This window comes from Theropithecus gelada, chromosome 11 (genome assembly GCF_003255815.1).
Source record: "Theropithecus gelada isolate Dixy chromosome 11, Tgel_1.0, whole genome shotgun sequence".
NCBI classification, from domain to species: domain Eukaryota; kingdom Metazoa; phylum Chordata; class Mammalia; order Primates; family Cercopithecidae; genus Theropithecus; species Theropithecus gelada.
The window spans coordinates 70894233-70914586 of record NC_037679.1 but is presented as its reverse complement, the minus strand read 5'-3'; the positions used below and the strand labels follow the sequence as shown (position 1 = coordinate 70914586).

Here is a 20354-nt window from a genome sequence, read left to right as displayed (position 1 = left end):
GGTATTATTATAAGCACATTTAGGTATATCTGCTCATTTAATCCTCAAAAACTAACAAACAAACAAACGAAAAACCCTATCAGCTGGGGAGTGCTTTTATCCCGTCTACAGATGAGGAAACTAACAAGACAGAAGTGAAGTGACATCGTACTCAGACACACAGCTAATAAAATAGAAAGGCTAGGCTGGGCGTGGTGGCTCATGCCTGTAGTCCCAACACTTTGGGAGGCTGAGAAGATCACCTGAGAGCAGGAGACCAGCCTGGCCAACATGGTGAAACCCCGTCTTTTCTAGCAATACAAAAATTTTAGCCGGGCATGGTGGTGTGCACCTGTAGTCCCAGCTACTCAGAGGGCCAAGGCACAAGAACTGCTTGAACCCAGGAAGAGGCTGCAGTGAGCCGAGATCACACCACTGCACTCCAGCCTGAGTGACAGAGTGAGACTCTGTCTCAAAAAAAAAAAAACGTAGGCTGAGATTTCAACTGAGTCTACCTAGAGAAACTATAACAACCACTAAGCAACATTGCTGCCCTATTTGTATACTTGTCCCGTGGAACTACGTGTTTCTCTTCTGCTCAAAACTCTCCTATAGTTCCCCTTTTAATCAGGGTCAAAGCCAAAGGTCTTACAATGGCCTACAAGGCCCTAAGTGACTTGCTTCCCATTGCTACCCTACACCATTTCCACTGACCCACTGCATTCCAGCAACCTTGCTCTTCCTACATCACACTACACCTGCTTCTACCTCAAGGTCTGTCCTTGCTGTTCCCACTGCCTGTTATACTCTTCCCTGAGACAGTAGTGGCTTGCTCTCACATTTCCATCAGAACTCTACACAGTGTTACCTCCTTGGACTACCCTATTTAACACAGTACTCCTCACCCTTTCCACACTTAATTAAAACCACCTAGCAGTAACACCACCCTCTAAAATATAACCTACATGACAACAGGGACATCTAGGAGTCTGGCTTGTACCATTTGTGTCTAGGACACCACCTGGCACACAGGAGATAATGCTTAAAAACTGGCCACATACGCTTTGATTCACAACCCAATTAAATAACTTCAGGCAGCAAATCATGCCTCTGTGCCAATAAAACCCAAACCAAGGCTGGGCGCGGTGGCTCACACCTGTAATCTCAGAACTTTGGGAGGCCGAGGTGGGCAGATCACGATGTCAGGAGATGGAGACCATCCTGGCTAACACAGTGAAACATCACCTCTACTAAAAACACAAAAAAATTAGCTGGGTGTGGTGGCACACGCCTGTAGTCCCAGCTACTCGGGAGGCTGAGGCAGGAGAATCACTTGAACCTGGGAGGCGGAGGTTGCAGTGAGCCAAGAGGGTGCCACTGCACTCCAGCCTGGGCGACAGCGAGACTCCGACTCAGAAAAAAAAAAAAGAAGAAGAAGAAAAGGATATATCAAAGCAGTCTTGTAGAATCTTTATTTTTATGATTAAAAACCTGGTCTTCCTCGGGCCAGGCACGGTGGCTCACGCCTATAATCCCATCACTTCAGGAGGCCGAGGCAGGTGGATCACAAGGTCAGGAGATCGAGCCCATCCTGGCTATTACGGTGAAACCCCGTCTCTACTAAAAATACAAAAAAAAAAAAAAAAATAGCAGGGCATGGTGGGTGGGCACTTGTAATCCCAGCTACTCAGTAGGCTGAGGCAGGAGAATGGCGTGAACCCAGGAGGCAGAACTTGCAGTGAGACGAGATCGTGCCACTGCACTCCAGCCTGGGGGACAGAGTGAGACTCTGTCTCCAAAAAAAAAAAAACCAAAACCTGGTCTTCCTTAATGTATATATGTTGATATCTCCTTTAAAGGGTTAAGTTTCTTTGGAATGACTTGATGATTTTGAGAAACTATATACACCACCTAAAGAATTGGTAGAAGTGTAAATTCTTAATCAGTTACTAGTAATAGTCATTGTCTTGAAGGGGAAAATAACCCCAAGTTGACAACAGATGCCTGTCCTTCCAGATAAAATGAAATTATTCAACGCACTGGGTTGACTTAACACTGCAAGTAAATAAATAACACATCGAACTTTAAGCTTGTTTAATTTTCATGAGACTAATTTCTTAGCTACAGCTGTCAAAACAGGTAACTAGCCCTAAGTGGGCAAAATGTGCCTTAAAAAAAAAAAATTAAAAACAGGTTTTAGAAAACTTATTTTATTTGTGTAATTTTCGAATACACATTTGCTTTTCTTTGGGTTTAAGCGCAGTTAAGTCACAGGAACTGTTAACTTTTCCTAAGTAAACTCAATGCTTCCTAGAAGAGAGAAGAGGAAAGAGAAAAGGGGGAGAACACAGGGAAAAGTGAGGACAACCTATTTGACAAAGGACAGGTTTTGTATGGCGAACCACCTTCTTCCGAAACTGCAGATTTCCAGAAGGTTGATTTCAAACAAATCGGGAGGGATGGATAAATTCCAACTCTCCAAGTGCTGTAGACCATCCGGAAGCAAATGCCGGCGGCCCTTGGGGAGTGATCGAAACGTGTAGTAGTAGCAGGGCTCTCTTTGTCCCATTCATTGACACTTGATAGTGTCTCCAGAACACTCACCTCCGTTCTAGCTGAGCACAAGTCACACTCACCAAGGAAGCTGATGGGAGTCGGACACACACCCAGACGTACACCCACACCCTTGGCCCCAGGGCTGTAAAGCGCGATCCACGGAATCCAGAGGAGACCGAAACCCAGGAGTCGATGGAACCTCTCACTGCAAAATCTCCCCGCTTTCTGAGGCTGAAGCCGAGAAGAACGCCACAGGACAACGCAGGGGAAGAGGGGGCACCTCCCCCTTACCTTGATGGCTTTCTCCATGTCGCTCTCCTCCGACATACTCAGTGGGGCCCCCACAGCCGGGAGAGGCAGAGGCTGCGCAGCCGCCCTGTCCCCGCGTGGCCGAGGAAGCAAAGGGCTCGGCTCTCGGGCCCCTGGGCCTCGTGGCGACGGGAGGCAGCCGCCCCTCGGGACCGGTGAGGATGAAGACCCCGGAGCCGGCTCTGCTTCGGCGGGCGGCTCTAGGCTGGCGGTAGCAGCAGGGGCGGAGGCGGCGGCCCCTGGGGACAAGTCTTTGTGCTGGGCCCCGCGCGGCCGCCTCCTAGCCTCATCCCCGGCTGGGGAGTCAGGCTCCCGGGGTAGGGCGAGACGGGGAGGGCCTCCACCCGGGGCGCTGTGCAGGGGCCTCGTGGGGCCGCCGCTTAGACCCGGGCTCGCCAGGTCCTAAAGAGGAGCCTGCGCCTCCGCCTCCGCCGCCTGCACCGCCGCGAAGCCGAAGCCGAAGCCGAAGCAGAGCTCGGCGCCGCCGCTCCCGCCGCCGCCTCAGCGCCACACATCGCCGGGACACCCGCGCCGGGCAGCCCCGCCGGCCGCCCTCACGCACGCGCTGTGCTCCGCGGGAGCTCCAGGCCGCCCCTTTTGCCGCCCAGCTTCGTGACTCCACGGCCCCACGCGCCCCTTGCTGCCTTCAGCTGGGGTTTCCAAGCCGCCCCGGAGCCGCGCACCCGACTTGCAGGCGCCCGCCTGGGCCTCCCTAAGTAGCGCCGCTTACAGAACAGGCCCCTGGACCTTCCGCGGCGATGGCGCAGCGCTAATGACGTCATGGGTCCGGACTCGCGTGAGTGCGCGTGCGTTGGAGCCTCAGCCTTTATCTCCACTCTGCGGAGATTCACGCCTGGGAAACGTTGTTCTGAGAGGACCCATGGAGGTCAACCCGGGAGAGAGAAGAGAGGACTGAAGCACCTAAAGTGTCCTGCCTTAAGGGAGCAGGATTGTGTAGAATATATAATAGCAGTAGCAGCTGTGTTTACGGAGCATTAACCTTACGTGGAGTTCTTTCCTACGTTACCTCCTTTCATCTTTACAAGGGAGCCATTTGGTGTTGTGAGGTATGGATGTTCCCATCCCTAATTTGCAGAATAGGTAACTGAGGCTCAAGAGAGCTAGTTTGCGCACAGCCGAGAAGTGGTCAAGTTAGAACGGGACCCCAGGTTTGTGCTCCCTACTCTCCACCGATAACCTATCAAAGGGCTTTGAAAGAGCTTTTGACTAATCGCCTCTCAATGGTTCTTCATTCACTTATTAATTGCACATCAGTATGTGCCAAATCTAGACATTGGAGAAACAGTAGGAACAAGACACGGTACCGGCACATGGATCTTTCAGGAAAAGGAAGTAGGTAATAAACAGGAAAAAGCCCGAGTCTGATGCTAAGAAGAACATAAACAGGATGCTGAGGTAAGAGAATAACGGGATGTGGAGACTGCTTCGTATTAGATTATTAAGGAAGGAATCTCAGGAGGTAACATTTAAGCTGAGACCCCTGAGGAATGAGAAAGGGCTGGCTATTGGAAATCCAAGGAAAGATTTCTGAGCAGATGGGTAAAAAATTTAAGGTGGAAATATGCTAAATATGTTCAAGGATCAGCAAGAAGGTCATTGTAGCTGGAGTAGATCGAGTAGGAGGAGACTGATAAAGGATGAGGCTGGAGGCCGGGCGCGGTGGGTCATGCCTGTAATCCCAGCACTTCAGGAGGCCAAGGTGGGCAGATCACTTGAAGTCAGGAGTTCGAGATCAGCCTGGCCAACATGGTGAAACCCCGTCTCTATTTCAAAAAAATTTTTTTTTAAAGTATAAAAAGGATGAGGTTGGAGATGTGGGCAGTGGCTTCATCATATGTGGCCTTTGGGGGTCATAATCAGGACTTTGGATTTTATTCTAAGCTATTGTAAGGTTTTAAACTAAAGAGTGGTGTGATCAAATTTGTTTTAAAATATCACTCTGCTTTGTAAAAATGGAATATAGGAAAGCAAGAATGGAAACAGAGCTATTAGGCTATTGGAGAATAATGCAGTTGAGAGATTATTACACTGTCTGAACTAAGGAGGTGGCAGTAAAGGTGTAGAGAAGATGGATTTTTTTTTTTTTTTTAAATAGGGTCCCACTGGCTAGAGTGCAGTGGCATGATCACAGCTCACTGCAACCTAGACCTCCTGGGCTCAGGCAATCCTCCCACCTCAGCATCCTGAGTAGCTGGAACTACAGGGACATGCCACCAGGCCTGGCTAATTTTTCGTATTTTTTTGTAGAGATGGAGTCTCTCCACATTGTCCAGGCTGCTCTCCAACTCCTGAGTTAAAGTGATCCACTTCCCTTGGCCTCCCAAAGTACTGGGATTACAGGCGTGAGCCACTGGGCCTGGCTGAGAAGATGGATTTAAGACATGTTTCGGAGGTAACATTTTCAGGACTTCCTGAAGGATTAGATGTGGAAGGGGAGGATAAGAAACAGACCAAGGATAACTTTCACATGTATGCTTAAGCAACTGGATGGATAATGATGCCACTGAGTGAGTGACAAACTTGATGGAAGTGGAAGATTCAGAGTTCATTTCTATCTAGGTTAATTTGAGACATACCAGAGCATAAGTAATTGAATATTGGAGTGGAGACTTAGTTGTCTACCGAATTATTATTTTCTTTGTTGGACATACACCTACACTGCATTATCAAAGTAAAATAAGTGTGGCTCTGTGCCTATGCTCTGCCCAGCAGAAAGCGAGCAGAAGAGGTGTGCACAGTTTCCAGGCCTGGCCCATACAGACCTCCAACAGGTGCTCCCTTGTGCTCTTACTCCTTCTGCCACCTGGAAGCAGATGGTGACCAGGCTCTGGAGAAGGCAAGGCCTGAAGATGAGAGATTCCTGAGTGGAGGAGAACTGTGCCTTACTGACCTAAATATCCACTCAGTATTGTTATGTGAGAATAAAGAAACTTAGGTTGACCTTTTACTTACTTTGAGTCTTTTGTTCTAGCAGCTTTGCCTATGCTACCTAGTATGAATAAGAGCAATCATCCGGCAGTTAACTTCGGGAGAAAATTTTTAAATGACTTGAATTGACATCTGTAATAGGAAATATTCGTGCAAAAGTAATTGTGATTTTTGCCATTTAAAAGTAATGGCAAAAACTGCAATCATTTTTGCACCAACCTATATAGAAGATGTCTGGGATTCATTCATTTCCTCCAGTAAGAATTTCTCTCTGCCAGGCTCTGTGTCTTGTAATACAGATGCAGAGATGATGTCATATAATAGAGATGCAGTGATGAAGAGACAAGGTCCCTGCCCTCAGGCAGCTTTTAGTCTAGCTGCTCAACTTACTTATTTGCACATGCTTTCCCACTACCTAGAAACTTCCCTCCTAATACACACACATACACACAAACACACACGCACACCCTAGTTTCTACTCATTCTTCAACCTTATTCTTCTTTGAGGTGGAGCCTTGCTGTGTCCCCTAGGCTGGAGTGCAAGGGCGCAACCTCGGCTCACTGCAACTTCCGCCTCCTGAGTTCAAGTGATTCTCCTGCCTCAGCCTCCCAAGTAGCTGAGATTACAGGTGCCTGCCACCACACCCGACTAATTTTTGTATTTTTAGTAGAGACAGGGTTTCACCATGTTGGCCAGGCTGGTCTCGAACTCCTGACCTTAGGTGATCCACCCACCTCAGCCTCCCAAAGTGCTGGGATTACAGGCATGAGCCACCACACCTGGTCAATTCTTGATAATGTTTTTTCAGAAAGACATGCCTTGCCCATACCCTCCTTTCCTAATCTAAATCAGATGTTCCTATTATCCTGTAACTAAATAGTCTCAACAAGGGAAAGAATCTTTTTTGTCTTATTGGTCATATGTCCCTAATACCCAATCCATTGTAGGTACTTAATAAATTTATCCGTTGAAGGAATCAATGAATGGAGAAGGCAGAACCCTGAAGAAAGCGGTTTCTTCCAATGAAATTCCTCTATTGTTTGCTGGTGAGGCTGCCCTGGTTCACAGCCTTCAGTGATGCTCACTTCCTGGTACTTATGATCTTACGTAGTCCTCTCACCCTGCATGTGGGCTGGATCAAGTGGTTTGCTTCCAGTGAACGGATGTCATGTTCAAGATTAGGTTACAGAAACACTCTGGCTTCCATTGGGGCTTTCTCTGACTCTTACTCATTTGCTCTTAGGGAAGCTGGCTCACTTGGTTCCTAAAGCTGCTGTAATAAGGTATCACAAATTGGGTGGCTTAAAACAACAGAAGTTGATCCTCACAGCTCCAGATGCTAGAAGTCTGTAATGAATGTGTCAGCAGAGGCCAGGCACTGTGGCTCACTCCTGTACTCCCAGCACTTTGGGAGGCCAAAGCAGGCAGATCACTTGATGACAGGAGTTCGAGACCAGCCTGGCCAACATGGTGAAACCCCGTGTCTACTAAAAATACAAAAAAAAATTTGCCAGTGGTGGTGGTGGGCACCTGTAATCCCAGCTACTCTGGAATCTGAGCCAGGAGAATCACCTGAACCGGGGAGGCAGAGAGGTTGCAGTGAGCTGAAATTGTACCTGTGCACTCCAGTCTGGGCAACAGAGCAAGACTCTATCTCAAAAAAAAAAAGTGGCCAGGCACAGTGGCTCATGGCCAAGGTGGGCAGATCACAAGGACAGGAGATTGAGACCATCTCGGCTAACACGGTGAAACCCCATTTCTACCAAAAATACAAAAAAGTAGCCAGGCGTAGTGGCGGGCACCTGTAGTCCCAGCTACTCGGGAGGCTGAGGCAGGAGAATGGCGTGTTCCCAGGAGGCAGAGCTTGCAGTGAGTCAAGATCACACCACTGCACTCCAGCCTGGGTGACAGTGTGAGACTGTCTCAAAAAAAAAAGTCAACAAAGCCCTGTTCCCTCTGAAGGCTACAGGGAAGGCTCCTTCCTTCCGGTGGCTTTGGACAGTCCTTGGCATTCTTTGGCTGTATCACTCCAGGCTGTGCCTCTGTCTTCACATGGCCTTCCCTGTGTGTCTCTCTGTGTACTCTCTCATTAAAACAGTCGTTGGATTTAGGGTCCAACATCATCCAGCATGATCTCATCTTAATTACATCTGCAAAGACCCTATTTCCAAATAAGGTCACATTCTGAACTTCTGTGCAAACATGAATTTGGGGGCAACATACTATTCAGTCCATTAGAGACATGTCAAGGAACTAACGTCTCTTACCAGCTGCCAGTGAGTACCTAAGGACTACCAACACATACATGAGCTTGGACAGGATACTCACCAAATTGAGCCTTTAGCTGACAGCATCCTCAGCCCACAACATGATCGTGGCCCTGTGAGAGTCTCTATGCCAGGCGCACCCAGCCAAGCCATACCCAAATTCCCGTCCCACAGAAAGAGATTTTTTTTTTTTTTTTGAGACGGAGTCTCGCTCTGTCGCCCAGGCTGGAGTGCAGTGGCCGGATCCCAGCTCACTGCAAGCTCTGCCTCCCGAGTTTACGCCATTCTCCTGCCCCAGCCTCCCAAATAGCTGGGACTACAGGCTCCGCCACCTCGCCTGGCTAGTTTTTTGTGTTTTTTAATAGAGACGGGGTTTCACTGTGTCAGCCAGGATGGTCTCGATCTCCTGACCTCGTGATCCGCCCGTCTCGGCCTCCCAAAGTGCTGGGATTACAGGCTTGAGCCACCGCGCCCAGCCAGAAACAGATTTTTTAATGTTGTTTTAAAGTACTAAATTTGGCCGGGCACAGTCGTTCACGCCTGTAATCCCAGCACTTTGGGAGGCCGAGGCGGGTGGATCACTTGAGGCCAGCAGTTCAAGACCAGCCTGACCAACATGGTGAAACCCCCTCTCTACTAAAAGTACAAAAATTAGCCGGGTGTGATGGCGCCTGCCTGTAATCCCAGCTACTCAGGAGGCTGAGGCAGGAGAATGATGAACCCGGGAAGCAGAGGTTGCAGTGAGCCAAGATCATACCACTGCACTCCAGTCTGGGCAATAGAGCAAGACTATCTCCAAAAAATTTTTAAAAATTAAAAATAAATAAGGTTGGGCATGGTGGCTCATGCCTGTAATCCTAGCACTTTGGGAGGCCAAGATGGGCGGATCACGAGGTCAGGAGTTCAAGACCCGCCTGGCCAACATGGTGAAACCCCGTCTCTATTAAAAATACAAAAAATTATTCAGGCATGGTAGTGCATGCCCGTAATCCTAGCTACTGGGGAGGCTAAGGCAGGAGAATTGCTTGAACTTGGGAGGCGGAGGTTGCAGTGAGCCGAGATCGTGCCATTGCACTCCAGCCTGGGTGACAGGGTAAGACTCTGTCTCAAAAAAAAAGAGACAGGATCAATATGTGGGATACAGGCTGGGTGTGGTGGCTCATGCCTGTAATCCCAGCACTTTGGGAGGCTGAGGCGGGCGGATCACTTGAGGTCAGGAGTTTGAGATCAGCTTGGCCAAAATGGAGAAACCCCGACTCTACTAGAAATACAAAAATGAGCCGAGTGTGGTGCCATGCACCTATCATCAAAATAAATAAGCAGGTTCTGATTCCTTAGCTGTGGGGTGGTGCCTGGGTTTCTGCATTGCTAAGAAGCTGCCCAGTGACGTAGATGCTGCTGCTCGGTCCAGGACCATACTTTGAGGAGCGGGTGTCGACACCTCCACAGTGCCTGTCACTCAACAGCCCCTACTTACAGGATGGGCCTTGCTTCATGTGGGTGCCATGTGACTCCATCCCCTGGCCACAGCTGACTGGCCCAGGAATGGCCATCTGACCCAAGCTGGGCCCTTCAGAGGATGCTGGGAAGTCAGACTGGAACATTAAGCCAGTTGTGGGTGGCTGTGGACACGGAGAGGTTGTTTTGTCCCAGGCTGAGGCAGTCCTTGTCTGCCTCAGGAAATGGAAGCGGTGAGGCTGTGGAGAGGCCAGAAGGAGCAGCCTCCCAGCTCAAAGAGATTCGGCCCTGCCTCCCATTCCTCACTGCACTAACTGTCCCATGTCCTTTCCAGGTGTACCCCTATTGCCTGATGGTTGTGTTACCAGTGGAGGGTGTCCAGGTTCTTGGCGTCTTGAACAAAAAATTGGACAAAACGCACAAAGCAAGGAAAGAAATGAAGAAAATTATTGAAAATGAAAATATACCCCACAGTGTGGGAACAGGCTGAGCATAGGGGCTCAAAGACCCCATTATAGAATTTTTGGGGGTTTAAATACCCTCTAGAAGTTTCCATCAGTTCCTTGGTGTATGTCCTACGTAAATGAAGAAGATGAAGTAAAGCTACAAAGTCATTTACTTGGTGTACGCCATATGCAAATAAAGAGGATGAAGTAAAGTTACAAGGTCATTTACTCGGTGTACGCCCTATGTAAAAGAAGAGAACAGGCCGGGCGCGGTGGCTCACGCATGTAATCCCAGCACTTTGGGAGGCCAAGGCAGGTGGATCACANGCGGTGGCTCACGCATGTAATCCCAGCACTTTGGGAGGCCAAGGCAGGTGGATCACAAGGTCAGGAGATCAAGACCATCCTGGTTAACGTGGTGAAAACCCATCTACTAAAAATACAAAAAGAAATTAGCCGGGTGTGGTGGCGGGCACCTGTAGTCCCAGCTACTCGGGAGGCTGAGGCAGGAGAATGGTGTGAACCCATGAGGCAGAGCTTGCAGTGAGCCGAGATCGTGCCACTGCACTCCAGCCTGAGTGACAGAGCGAGATTCCATCTCAAAAAAAAAAAAAAAAAAAGTAAAGAGAATGAAATAAAGGTACAAAGTCATTTACTTGGTGTGCGCCCTGTGTAAATGGAGAGGATATTTCCTGTCATAGCTGAAGTGTGAATTGGGCTTATGTTCCCTGCCTCCAGACCCTATTTTCATGGCTCAGTTGGAGTGATGTCTCATCCCTCTGAATGCTGCCGAGCAGTCACCGGTTTTTCTCAGGCCATCTTCGTTGGTTCAACTTCACAACAGTGCTCTTCCCTAACTTCACACGCTTGCCCAATTGTGTTCTTGGATTAAGTTCTTAGTCGTGAATGCCTGCCAGAAAGGTTGTGCCTTCTGGGCACCTTGGCTCACACCTGTAATCTCGGCACTCTGGGAGGCCAGGAGTTCAACACCAGCCTGAGCAACATAGCAAGACCTTATCTCAATAAAATAAATAAAAAGGCTGGGCATGGTGGCTCACACCTGTAATCCCAGCACTTTGGGAGGCTGAGGCAGGCGGATCACCTGAGGTCAGGAGTTTGAGACCAGCCTTGCCAACATGGAGAAACCCCGTTTCTACTAAAAATACAAAAATTAGCTGGGCATGGTGGTGCACGCCTGCAGTCCCAGCTACTCAGCAGGCTGAGGCAGGAGAATCATTTGAACCTGGGAGGCAGAGGTGAGCCAAGATCATGCAAGTGCACTCTAGCTGGGGCAACAAGAGGGAAAATCCGTATCAAAAAAAAAAAAAAAAAAAGAAAATAATAAATAATAAAATTCAAAAATAATAATATAAATGATAATACTAAAGGTTGTATCAAGTTATGTTTTCGTAGTAGTATGAAAGCATGCCAAGGTCTCTGACCTGTTTCTGTTCCTCAAATATAGCAAAACTGGACAGTCTATGAATGGAAAGTTCTAGCATCTGCTGACCTGACTCAGCTCAAATCCTTCAGACCTCTGAGCTGGAAGGGGCCCAGAGGTCTCCAAGGCCAGCCTCACCTCAGGTGCAGCATCCATGCTGGGACTCTGCAGGCTGGCTGGAGCACTCAGTGTTTGCTAACTGGCTCCTGTCTCTCCTCTCAGAGCTCACAGAATAAATATCATCCCTCTCCTGGGACAGCTTTTTAGGTATCTCACATGGTGTACATTTCCTTAAAAATTTTATTAACTCTGGGAAACAATGCATAACATAAAATGTACCAGCCTAACCATTTCTTTTTTCTTTGAGATGGAGTCTCGCTCTGTCACCTAGGCTGGTGTGCAACAGCGCTATCTTGGCTCACTGCAACCTCCGCCTCCCGGGTTCAAGCAATTCTCCTGCCTCAGCCTCCCGACTAGCTGGAATTACAGGCACCTGCCACCATGCCCGAGTAATTTTTTTGTATTTTTAATACAGATGGGGTTTCACCATGTTGACCAGGCTGGTCTCAAACTCCTGACCTCACGTGATCCACCTGCCTCAGCCTCCCAAATTACTGGGATTACAGGCATTAGCCACCATGCCCAGCTTTATCCTAATGATTTCTAAGAGTACAGTTCAGTAACGTAAAGTATATCCACACTGTTGCGCATCCGGTCTCCAGAACTTTTTCATGTTGCAAAACTGAAACTCTATACCCACTGAACAACAACTCCACATGGTAGCTTTGTGAAGCTACTGAGGAGGCACTATTCCAAAGAATTTTAATATCTCGGCTGGGCGTGGTGGCTCAAGCCTGTAATCCCAGCACTTTGGGAGGCCGAGACAGGCGGATCACGAGGTCAGGAGATCGAGACCATCCTGGCTAACACGGTGAAACCCCGTCTCTACTAAAAAATACAAAAAACTAGCCGGGCGAGGTGGCGGGCGCCTGTAGTCCCAGCTACTTGGGAGGCTGAGGCAGGAGAATGGTGTAAACCCGGGAGGCGGAGCTTGCAGTGAGCTGAGATCCGGCCACTGCACTCCAGCCTGGGTGACAGAGCGAGACTCCATCTCAAAAAAAAAAAAAAGAAAGAAAAAAGATTTTTAATATCTCATTTCACAATGATGATTCTTACTTTACAGCTGAAAAAAAAAAAAAGACAGTGTGTTAGTCTGTTTTGCATTGCTATAAAAGAATACCTGAGGCTGGGTAATTTTTTTTTTTTTGACATGGGGTCTGGCTCTGTTGCCCAGGCTGGAGTGCAGTGGCATGATCTTGGCCCACTGCAACCTTTGCTTCCTGGGTTCAAGCGATTCTTGTGCCTCAGCCTCCTGGGTAGCTGGGATTACAGGCATGCCCTACCATGCCTGGCTAATTTTTGTATTTTTATTAGAGATGCGGTTACACCATGTTGGTCAGGCTGGTCTCGAACTCTTGACCTCAGTAATCCACCTACCTCGGCCTCCCAAAGTGCTGGGATTACAGGCATGAGCCACTGTGCCCAGCCGTGAAGCTGAGTAATTTATAAAGAAAAGAGATTGATTTGGCTCATGGTTCTGCAGGCTGTACAAGCACAGTGCTAGCATCTGTTCTGCTTCTAGTGAACCCTCAGGAAGCTTAGAAATCCTGGCAGAAGGCAAAGGGGGAGCCGGCATATCCCATGGCGACACACAGCAAGAGAGTTGCCAGGCTCCTTTTCGTAGAGAGCTGAATGCCCATGGGTTGTGACCAACTTAGCATTCCACTGAGGCTATATGCTCAAACAGCAAACTGTTTATCATGAATGCAGAATGTGGGCAAACTTGCTTCTGCTCCAGCCACCAGAAGGTTTGCTGAGGGCAATCAATCCCTGGCGCTGTGCACCTTGAGGTTATCTACTGGGACATCTAGAGCCTACTGTTCAAATAATGCAGTCTTGTGAGCCTGCTGTAAATCAAGCTGCTGACCGACAACCACCCCGCCCCCCTTCTCCCTGTCTCCTTTACCCAATAAATATGAAGGGCTCTAAAGCTCAGGGCCCTTGTTCATCAAAAGCAAGGAGCCCCCTGACCCCTTCTTCCAAATGTGCTCTTTTGTCTTTATCTTTATTCTTACATTCGTCCCGCTTTGTTCAGTCCACCAAGGTCCATTCACGCATCAAAGTGGCACCCCAGAACAGGAACTCCGAGGACATGAACGAAGAAGGTCTGCTGGAGCAGAGAAGCTGAAGTTGACAAGACGAATGGGGACCCTGGAATGAGTCTGCTGGCAGCTGATATAAGGTCAGTGCCCTAAAGAGGTACCAGGAGCAATATAAGGTCAGTGCTCTCTTAAAGAAGTACTGGGAATGGGAAGTTTTCTGAATCAGGTAACATGGGGCAGAATTTTTCTGTTGGAAAAAATATATGTGCAGTTGTTTAAAGTTTTGTTGAAACAATCTGGTGCTCAGGTTAATCCTCAGACATTAGCGAAGATGCTGCAGGAGGTTATTATGCATAACCCATGGTTTCCACAGGCAGGCACTCTTGATGTAGAAAATTGGCAAAGAGCAGGAAAAGAATTAAAACAGGCTCATCAAAAAGGTCTTAAAGTTGATTCTTCTGCTTTCTCCACTTGGAGTTTAGTTCGTACTTTCCTGCCATTATCTCCTCCTTATTCTGCTGGACAGCAGGAGTCACGTTCTGAGTCTAAAAATCTGAAAGAGTGTTATCCCACCCACAGCACCAATTGAAAATAAAAAACAGGAGAGGGAGGATAAAAATTGGCCTATACTGCCCCCTCCAGTTGCAGAAACATCTGTACCACTTCCTTCAGTAGCAGAAATAGAGACCTCAGTACAAAGAATTTTACGCTCTGCTGCCATAGCTGGAGAGCCCTTAGGACGTTGCACGTTTCCTATTTCCATAAGGCCTGATCCAAACAATCCACAGCAGTTTATTCATGAACAAACCCCACTAGAGTTTACGTTGTTGAAGGAATTAAAAACCAGTGTAATTAATAATGGGGTACAGAGCCCATTCACCTTAGGATTGTTAGAAACTGTATTTGGTGCTATGCGCCTTCTACCCTTTGATGTAAAACAGTTGGCCCGCACTTGTTTGTCTGCTAGTGCATACCTGACATGGAATTTAAATTGGCAAGAAATGTGTGCAGACCAGGCTAGACAGAATCATGCTGCTGGACACGGAGACATTACAGAGGATATGCTGTTAGGTAATGGCCCTTATTCAGACCTGGAACTTCAAATGACACTTCCAGATGCTGCTTATCAGCAGTGTGCACAGGCCGCTAAACATGCCTGGGTCACAATTCCAGAAGAGGGAGTCCCAGTACAATCCTTTTTATATATCATGCAAGGGTTGCAGGAGCCCTATGCGCAATTTCTTGCAAGATTACAAGAGTCAGTGAAGCATCAGATTCCTCATACCGCTGCCACAGAAATGCTAACCTTAACTTTAGCTTTTGAAAATGCAAACGCAGATTGTAAATGTGCACTGGCACCTGTGAGGTGTACAAAACTTGAGAAATTTTCTCAGAACTTGTCAGGATGTAGGAACTGAGCTCCATCGCTCTGCAATTTTAGCTCAAGCAACGGCTAATTTAGTAGTTGACAAATCTAAAAGGAGCCAAGGGTCAAACCCTAAAGTGGGAAAATTTTATAACTGTGGAAAAACTGGACATTTTAAAAAGGAATGCCTTATAATGCGGTGCCCCCCCATCCCCCCCAGCAGAAAAAATGCCAGTACTCTGTCCTCGCTGAAACAAAGGAAATCACTGGGCTATTCAATGCCGCTCAAAATTTCATCAAAATGGTACCCCCATCAGGAAACGAGAAGGGGGCCTGGACCCGGGCCCCTCAAACAATGAGGGCAATGTAGTTCAGACTACAACCCCACTTCAGGGGTGGGTCCCAGGAGGAACATTGATTCCCTCACCCCAGGAACACCAGGAAGTGCAGGATTAGATCTTCCAGTTAGAGAAAGAATTACATTAGTTGGTGGAGGCAAACATATCAAAGTCCCCACTGGCATTTGGGGACCTTTACCAGCAGGATACATGGGACTAATTTTAGGCAAAAACTGCCTTTACTTGCAAGGCATCACTGTAGTCCCAGGAGTAGTTGACTCTGACTATGAAGGAGAAATTCAAGTAGTTTTACTGTCACAAGATCTTTGGGTTTTGGAACCGGGAGAATATATTGCTCAATTATTGCTTATTCCCTGCAAATTATACTCTTCTCCACGAAAGGAGAAACGAGGAAATAAAGGGTTTGGGAGCACAACTACATGAGAAATCTATCACAACCTATAGCCTCTAATAGGCCCACCTGTGTAGTACAAAGGAAAGGAAAGAAATTGTATGGGCTTATGGACACCGGAGCTGATGTGTCAGTAATATCCAGTAAGGACTGGCCCCCAGCATGGCCTCTCAGACTAACCTCTACATCCCTAGTGGGAGTAGGAGCAGCTAAAAGTGTTCAACAGAGTGCTGAGATTTTACCTTGTCTTGGTCCGGATGGACAGTCATGTACTTTCCAGCCTTATGTTGCAAATACAGCTATCAATTTATGGGGTCAAGACTTACTTACTGGCCGGGCGCGGTGGCTCAAGCCTGTAATCCCAGCACTTTGGGAGGCCGAGATGGGCGGATCACGAGGTCAGGAGATCGAGACCATCCTGGCTAACACGGTGAAACCCCGTCTCTACTAAAAAATACAAAAAACTAGCCGGGCGCGGTGGCGGGCGCCTGCAGTCCCAGCTACTCGGGAGGCTGAGGCAGGAGAATGGCGTGAACCCGGGAGGCGGAGCTTGCAGTGAGCTGAGATCCGGCCACTGCACTCCAGCCTGGGCGACAGAGCGAGACTCCGTCTCAAAAAAAAAAAAAAAAAAAAAAAAAAAAAAGACTTACTTACAGCATGGGATATGAGACTTACAAGTGAAAACTTTGATAACCCAGGATTTAAAATGTTGAAGGACATGGGATATCAGAGTGGAAAAGGTTTAGGGAAATTCCTACAAGGAAACCCTAACCTGGTATGTATAACTGGAAAAACAGTTAGCAAAGGGCTAGGATGTCAGGATTTCTGATGGGGATCATTAATATTTCTCCTCCACCCACTGCCTTACCATTAGAATGGCTTTGTGACAAACCTGTGTGGGTGGATCAATGGCCCCTAACACAGGAGATGCTAGATCAACTTCATCTGTTGGTAAAAGAACAATTGAACGCAGGACATACAGAGAAGTCAGCCCCTGGAATTCACCGGTATTTGTTATTCCAAAACAGTCCAGAAGATGGTGACTACTGCATGATTTGAGAGCTATTAGTGCACAAATTAAACCGATGGGTGCCTTACAGCAAGGTTTACCTTCCCCAGCAGCCATTCCAAGAGACTGGCCTCTTGTAGTAATAGATCTTAAGGATTGTTTCTTTACTATACCATTACACGAGAAGGATAAGCCTAGATTTGCCTTCTCTGTGCCTTCTATTAATTATAGAGAACCTGTTTCTCACTATCCATGGAAAGTTTTACCTCAAGGCATGCTTAACAGTCCTACATTATGTCAGCACTTTGTGGGAAGAGCATTAAAGGAGCCTTGAAATATGTTTCCCACTGTGTATATCATTCATTTTATGGATGATACTCTTTTGGCCGCTCCTACAGATCAAATTTTACATCAGTTATTCAGAGAAACAAAACAGGCTTTAATTAAAAGGAATCTCAAAATTGCTCCAGAGAAAGCGCAAACAACATCCCCATACCAATATGTAGGAACTATTATTATGGAGAGGAGTGTACGGCCTCAGAAAGTAGTTCTCCGTAAAGTCAGGTTACAGACTTTAAATGATTTTCAATAATTATTAGGAGATATTAATTGGTTGTGATCAATGCTAAGTACTGCAACTTACCAACTTACACACCTTTATCAAACCTTGCAAGGAGATTCTTCCTTAAATTCCCCACAGCAATTGATCAAAGAGGCAAAAGTGGAGTGACGACTTGTAGAGCAGACGCAAGGGCAATGATATGCCTCACGGCTACAACCACAAAAACCTTTGCTTTTGTTTTTCCTATCCCTCACTCTCCAACAGGACTTTTAGGCCAATGCTTAGACAAATCTGTAACAGTAATAGAATGGCTCTTTCTACCTAATCAAACAGTCAAAACCTTGCAATAAAAAACCTTTCTTTAATTACACAAATTGTGACTGTCCGGGCAGGCATAGGTCAAAGATGCTTATGGGATATGATCCAGATAAAATTATTGTTCTTTTAGACTCTCAGCAACAGTCCGGAGCTTGGGAAATGTCGACTGCCTGGCAAATCACTTTTGCAGACTTTGTGGGTGCAATAGACAACCACTATCCCTCAGACAAAATTTTGCAGTTTTATAAAGTCCATTCTTTCATTCTTCCTGTGATTACTTACCACAAGCCTATTTCAGGTGTCCAGACTTCGTTTACTGATGGCTCTTCTAAAGGTCATGCAGCTATTTATGGACCTAAACATACTCAAACAATAATGACCTCTGGGGTTTCAGCTCAAGGCTCAGAGTTAATTGCAGTCATTCAGGTTTTACAGCTCACAGCTGCAGATCCTATCAACATTGTCTGTGATTCAACTTATTTATTATTATTTTTTTTTGAGACGGTATCTTGCTCTGTCGCCCAGGCCAGAGTGCAGTGGTGCAATCTCGCCTCCCAGGTTCAAGCACTTCTCCTGCCTCAGCCTCCCGAGTAGCTGGGACTACAGGCGCCCGCCACCACGCCCGGCTCATTTTTTGTATTTTTTTTTTAGTAGACACAGGGTATCACCGTGTTAGCCAGGATGGTCTCGATCTCCTGACCTCATGATCCACCTGCCTCGGCCTCCCAAAGTCCTGGGATTACAGGCGTGAGCCACCAGGCCCTGCCCGATTCAACTTATGTTGTAAGTGTAGCCAGTTGCATAGAAACTGCTACAATTAAAAATACACTAGACCCAGAACTGCTTAATTTGTTACTAAGACTTCAACAAACTATTTGCTCTCCTGCGGCTCCTTTTCATATTTCTCATATTCGCTCTCACACACAACTTCCTGGGCCACTACCTCTAGATAATGATAGAGCAGATAAACTGATTAGCTCTGTGTTTCAGCAAGCTCAAGCCTCTCATGCACGACTGCACCAAAATACTTCCGCCCTACTCGCGTGCTCCATTTGTCTCGCAGCCAAGCTAGGGCTATAGTACAAGCCTGTCCTACTTCCCAGCATGTCCCTGGGGCCACACCTGTGGAAGACTGTAACCCACGAAGTTTGGCTCCAGATGAAATCTGGCAAATGGATGTTACACATATAGCAGCCTTTAGTAAACTTAGCTATGTTCATGTGACTATAGACACTTATTCTCATATGCAGCATGCTACATGCCAAACAGGTGAGACAGCTGGTCATGTATGGCAACATTGTCTGTCATCATTTGCTCATATGCGGATACCTAATTAAAAACTGACAATGGACCCGCTTATACTAGTCATGCTTTTCAAAATTCTTACAGCTTTAGGCTATAACCCATAAAATAGGAATACCTTATAATCCTAGAGGACAAGGAATTATAGAGTGGGCACATCAAACATTACAACGTAAGTTGAAAAAACAGAAAGGGGCTGGGTGCGGTGGCTCGCGCCTGTAATCCCAGCACTTTGGGAGGCCGAGGCAGGCAGATCACGAGGTCAAGAGATCGAGACCATCTGGCCAACATGGTGAAACTCCGTCTCTACTAAAAATACAAACATTAGCTGCGCATGGTAGCGTGTGCCTGTAGTCCCAGCTACTTGTGAGGCTGAGGCAGGAGAATCACTTGAACCTGGGAGGTGGAGGTTGCAGTGAGCCGAGATCCCACCATTGCACTCTAGCCTGGTGACAAAGCAAGACTCCATCTCAAAAAAAAAAAAAAAAAAAAGGGAAAAACAGAAAGGAGGGATAGAAGACCAGTTACCACCTCAAACAAAACTATACTTAGCCTTATTTACTTTAAATTTTTTGACTCCTGGTATGGATGGTAAGACTACAGCAGAAATACATTGGCAAGTGTTAGAGGAAAAGAGAAAAGTTTATCTGAAAGTGTTATGGAAATCCCCGGAAAAAGGACAATGGAAAGGTCTGGTGGATTCACTGACGTGGGGATGAGAGTATGCTTGTGTTTTTACAGGAGATGGACAAGCCGTGTGTGTGGGTGCCCTCAAGGTGCATGCGACCATGGAACAGGAGACTAGAGGAACCCAGGGTGGCCAACTATGGGCCCAGTCCCTCTGGTACAAGCCATGAGCCAGCTGAGCCTGAGTGCAAAGATGGAGAGAAGGCCGACCGGAGTCATGAGGACCTCAACCCCCATAACCTGGGGGCAACTCAAGAATACCCCGCAGGAAGCTGAGAAACTACTGGAGCATCAAGGCCAGGCAAAAACCCCTGATTCCATGTTCTTGGCCATATTAGCCATAATGTCCTGTGCGGTGTTTACCCTGTGCAGAGGCAAAAACATATTGGGCATATGTTCTCAATCTCCCAGTAGTGCAACCTATACTTTGGAGTGACACTCCTCCTGAGATTTATTATGATCAAGGAGTGTGGGCTCCAGGACCCCTGACTCCCCCGACATAGAACAGTTGGGGTCTCAGAACAACATCATTAATTATAGCGCCCCACTAGAAGGACTCCCTTTATCACTACAAAGACGTCGCTCAACCATAGCTGTCTTATAATTCAAGCTCAAGAAAGGTTGAGTCATTATGGTAAAGTCATGTACCTATTAAGTCTTGGTTCTATTAATGTAACTGGTGTGCTAACCAACCATTCCCGGCCCAATCACCCTAATTGTGCTGACTGTATGGAATGGATTCCCTTTGATAGTTCCTACCCACCTCCATGGACCCAGTATCTCGGCCCACTG

At 47.2% G+C, this 20354-nt stretch overlaps 1 protein-coding gene and 1 long non-coding RNA gene across 3 annotated transcripts in view; one reads left to right on the top strand and one right to left on the bottom strand.

The window, feature by feature from the left end:
• The window catches only part of MAPKAPK5 (mitogen-activated protein kinase-activated protein kinase 5), a 46875-nt gene extending 43257 nt beyond the window's left edge, over positions 1 to 3618 (bottom strand). Inside the window, exon 1 of one of the 2 annotated variants that reach the window (XM_025402892.1) lies at positions 2827 to 3618. In XM_025402892.1, the coding sequence (XP_025258677.1) occupies positions 2827 to 2862 (36 nt within the window). In that variant the 5' untranslated portion in view covers positions 2863 to 3618. The remainder of the gene's footprint in view (positions 1 to 2826) is intronic. The other variant, XM_025402890.1, reaches the window with a different exon arrangement.
• Positions 2593 to 5812, top strand: LOC112635041. Its single transcript, XR_003121857.1, has 2 exons — positions 2593 to 4260; positions 5113 to 5812. It is a non-coding gene; the product is annotated as an uncharacterized LOC112635041 (long non-coding RNA).
• Positions 5813 to 20354: the final 14542 nt, after the last annotated feature.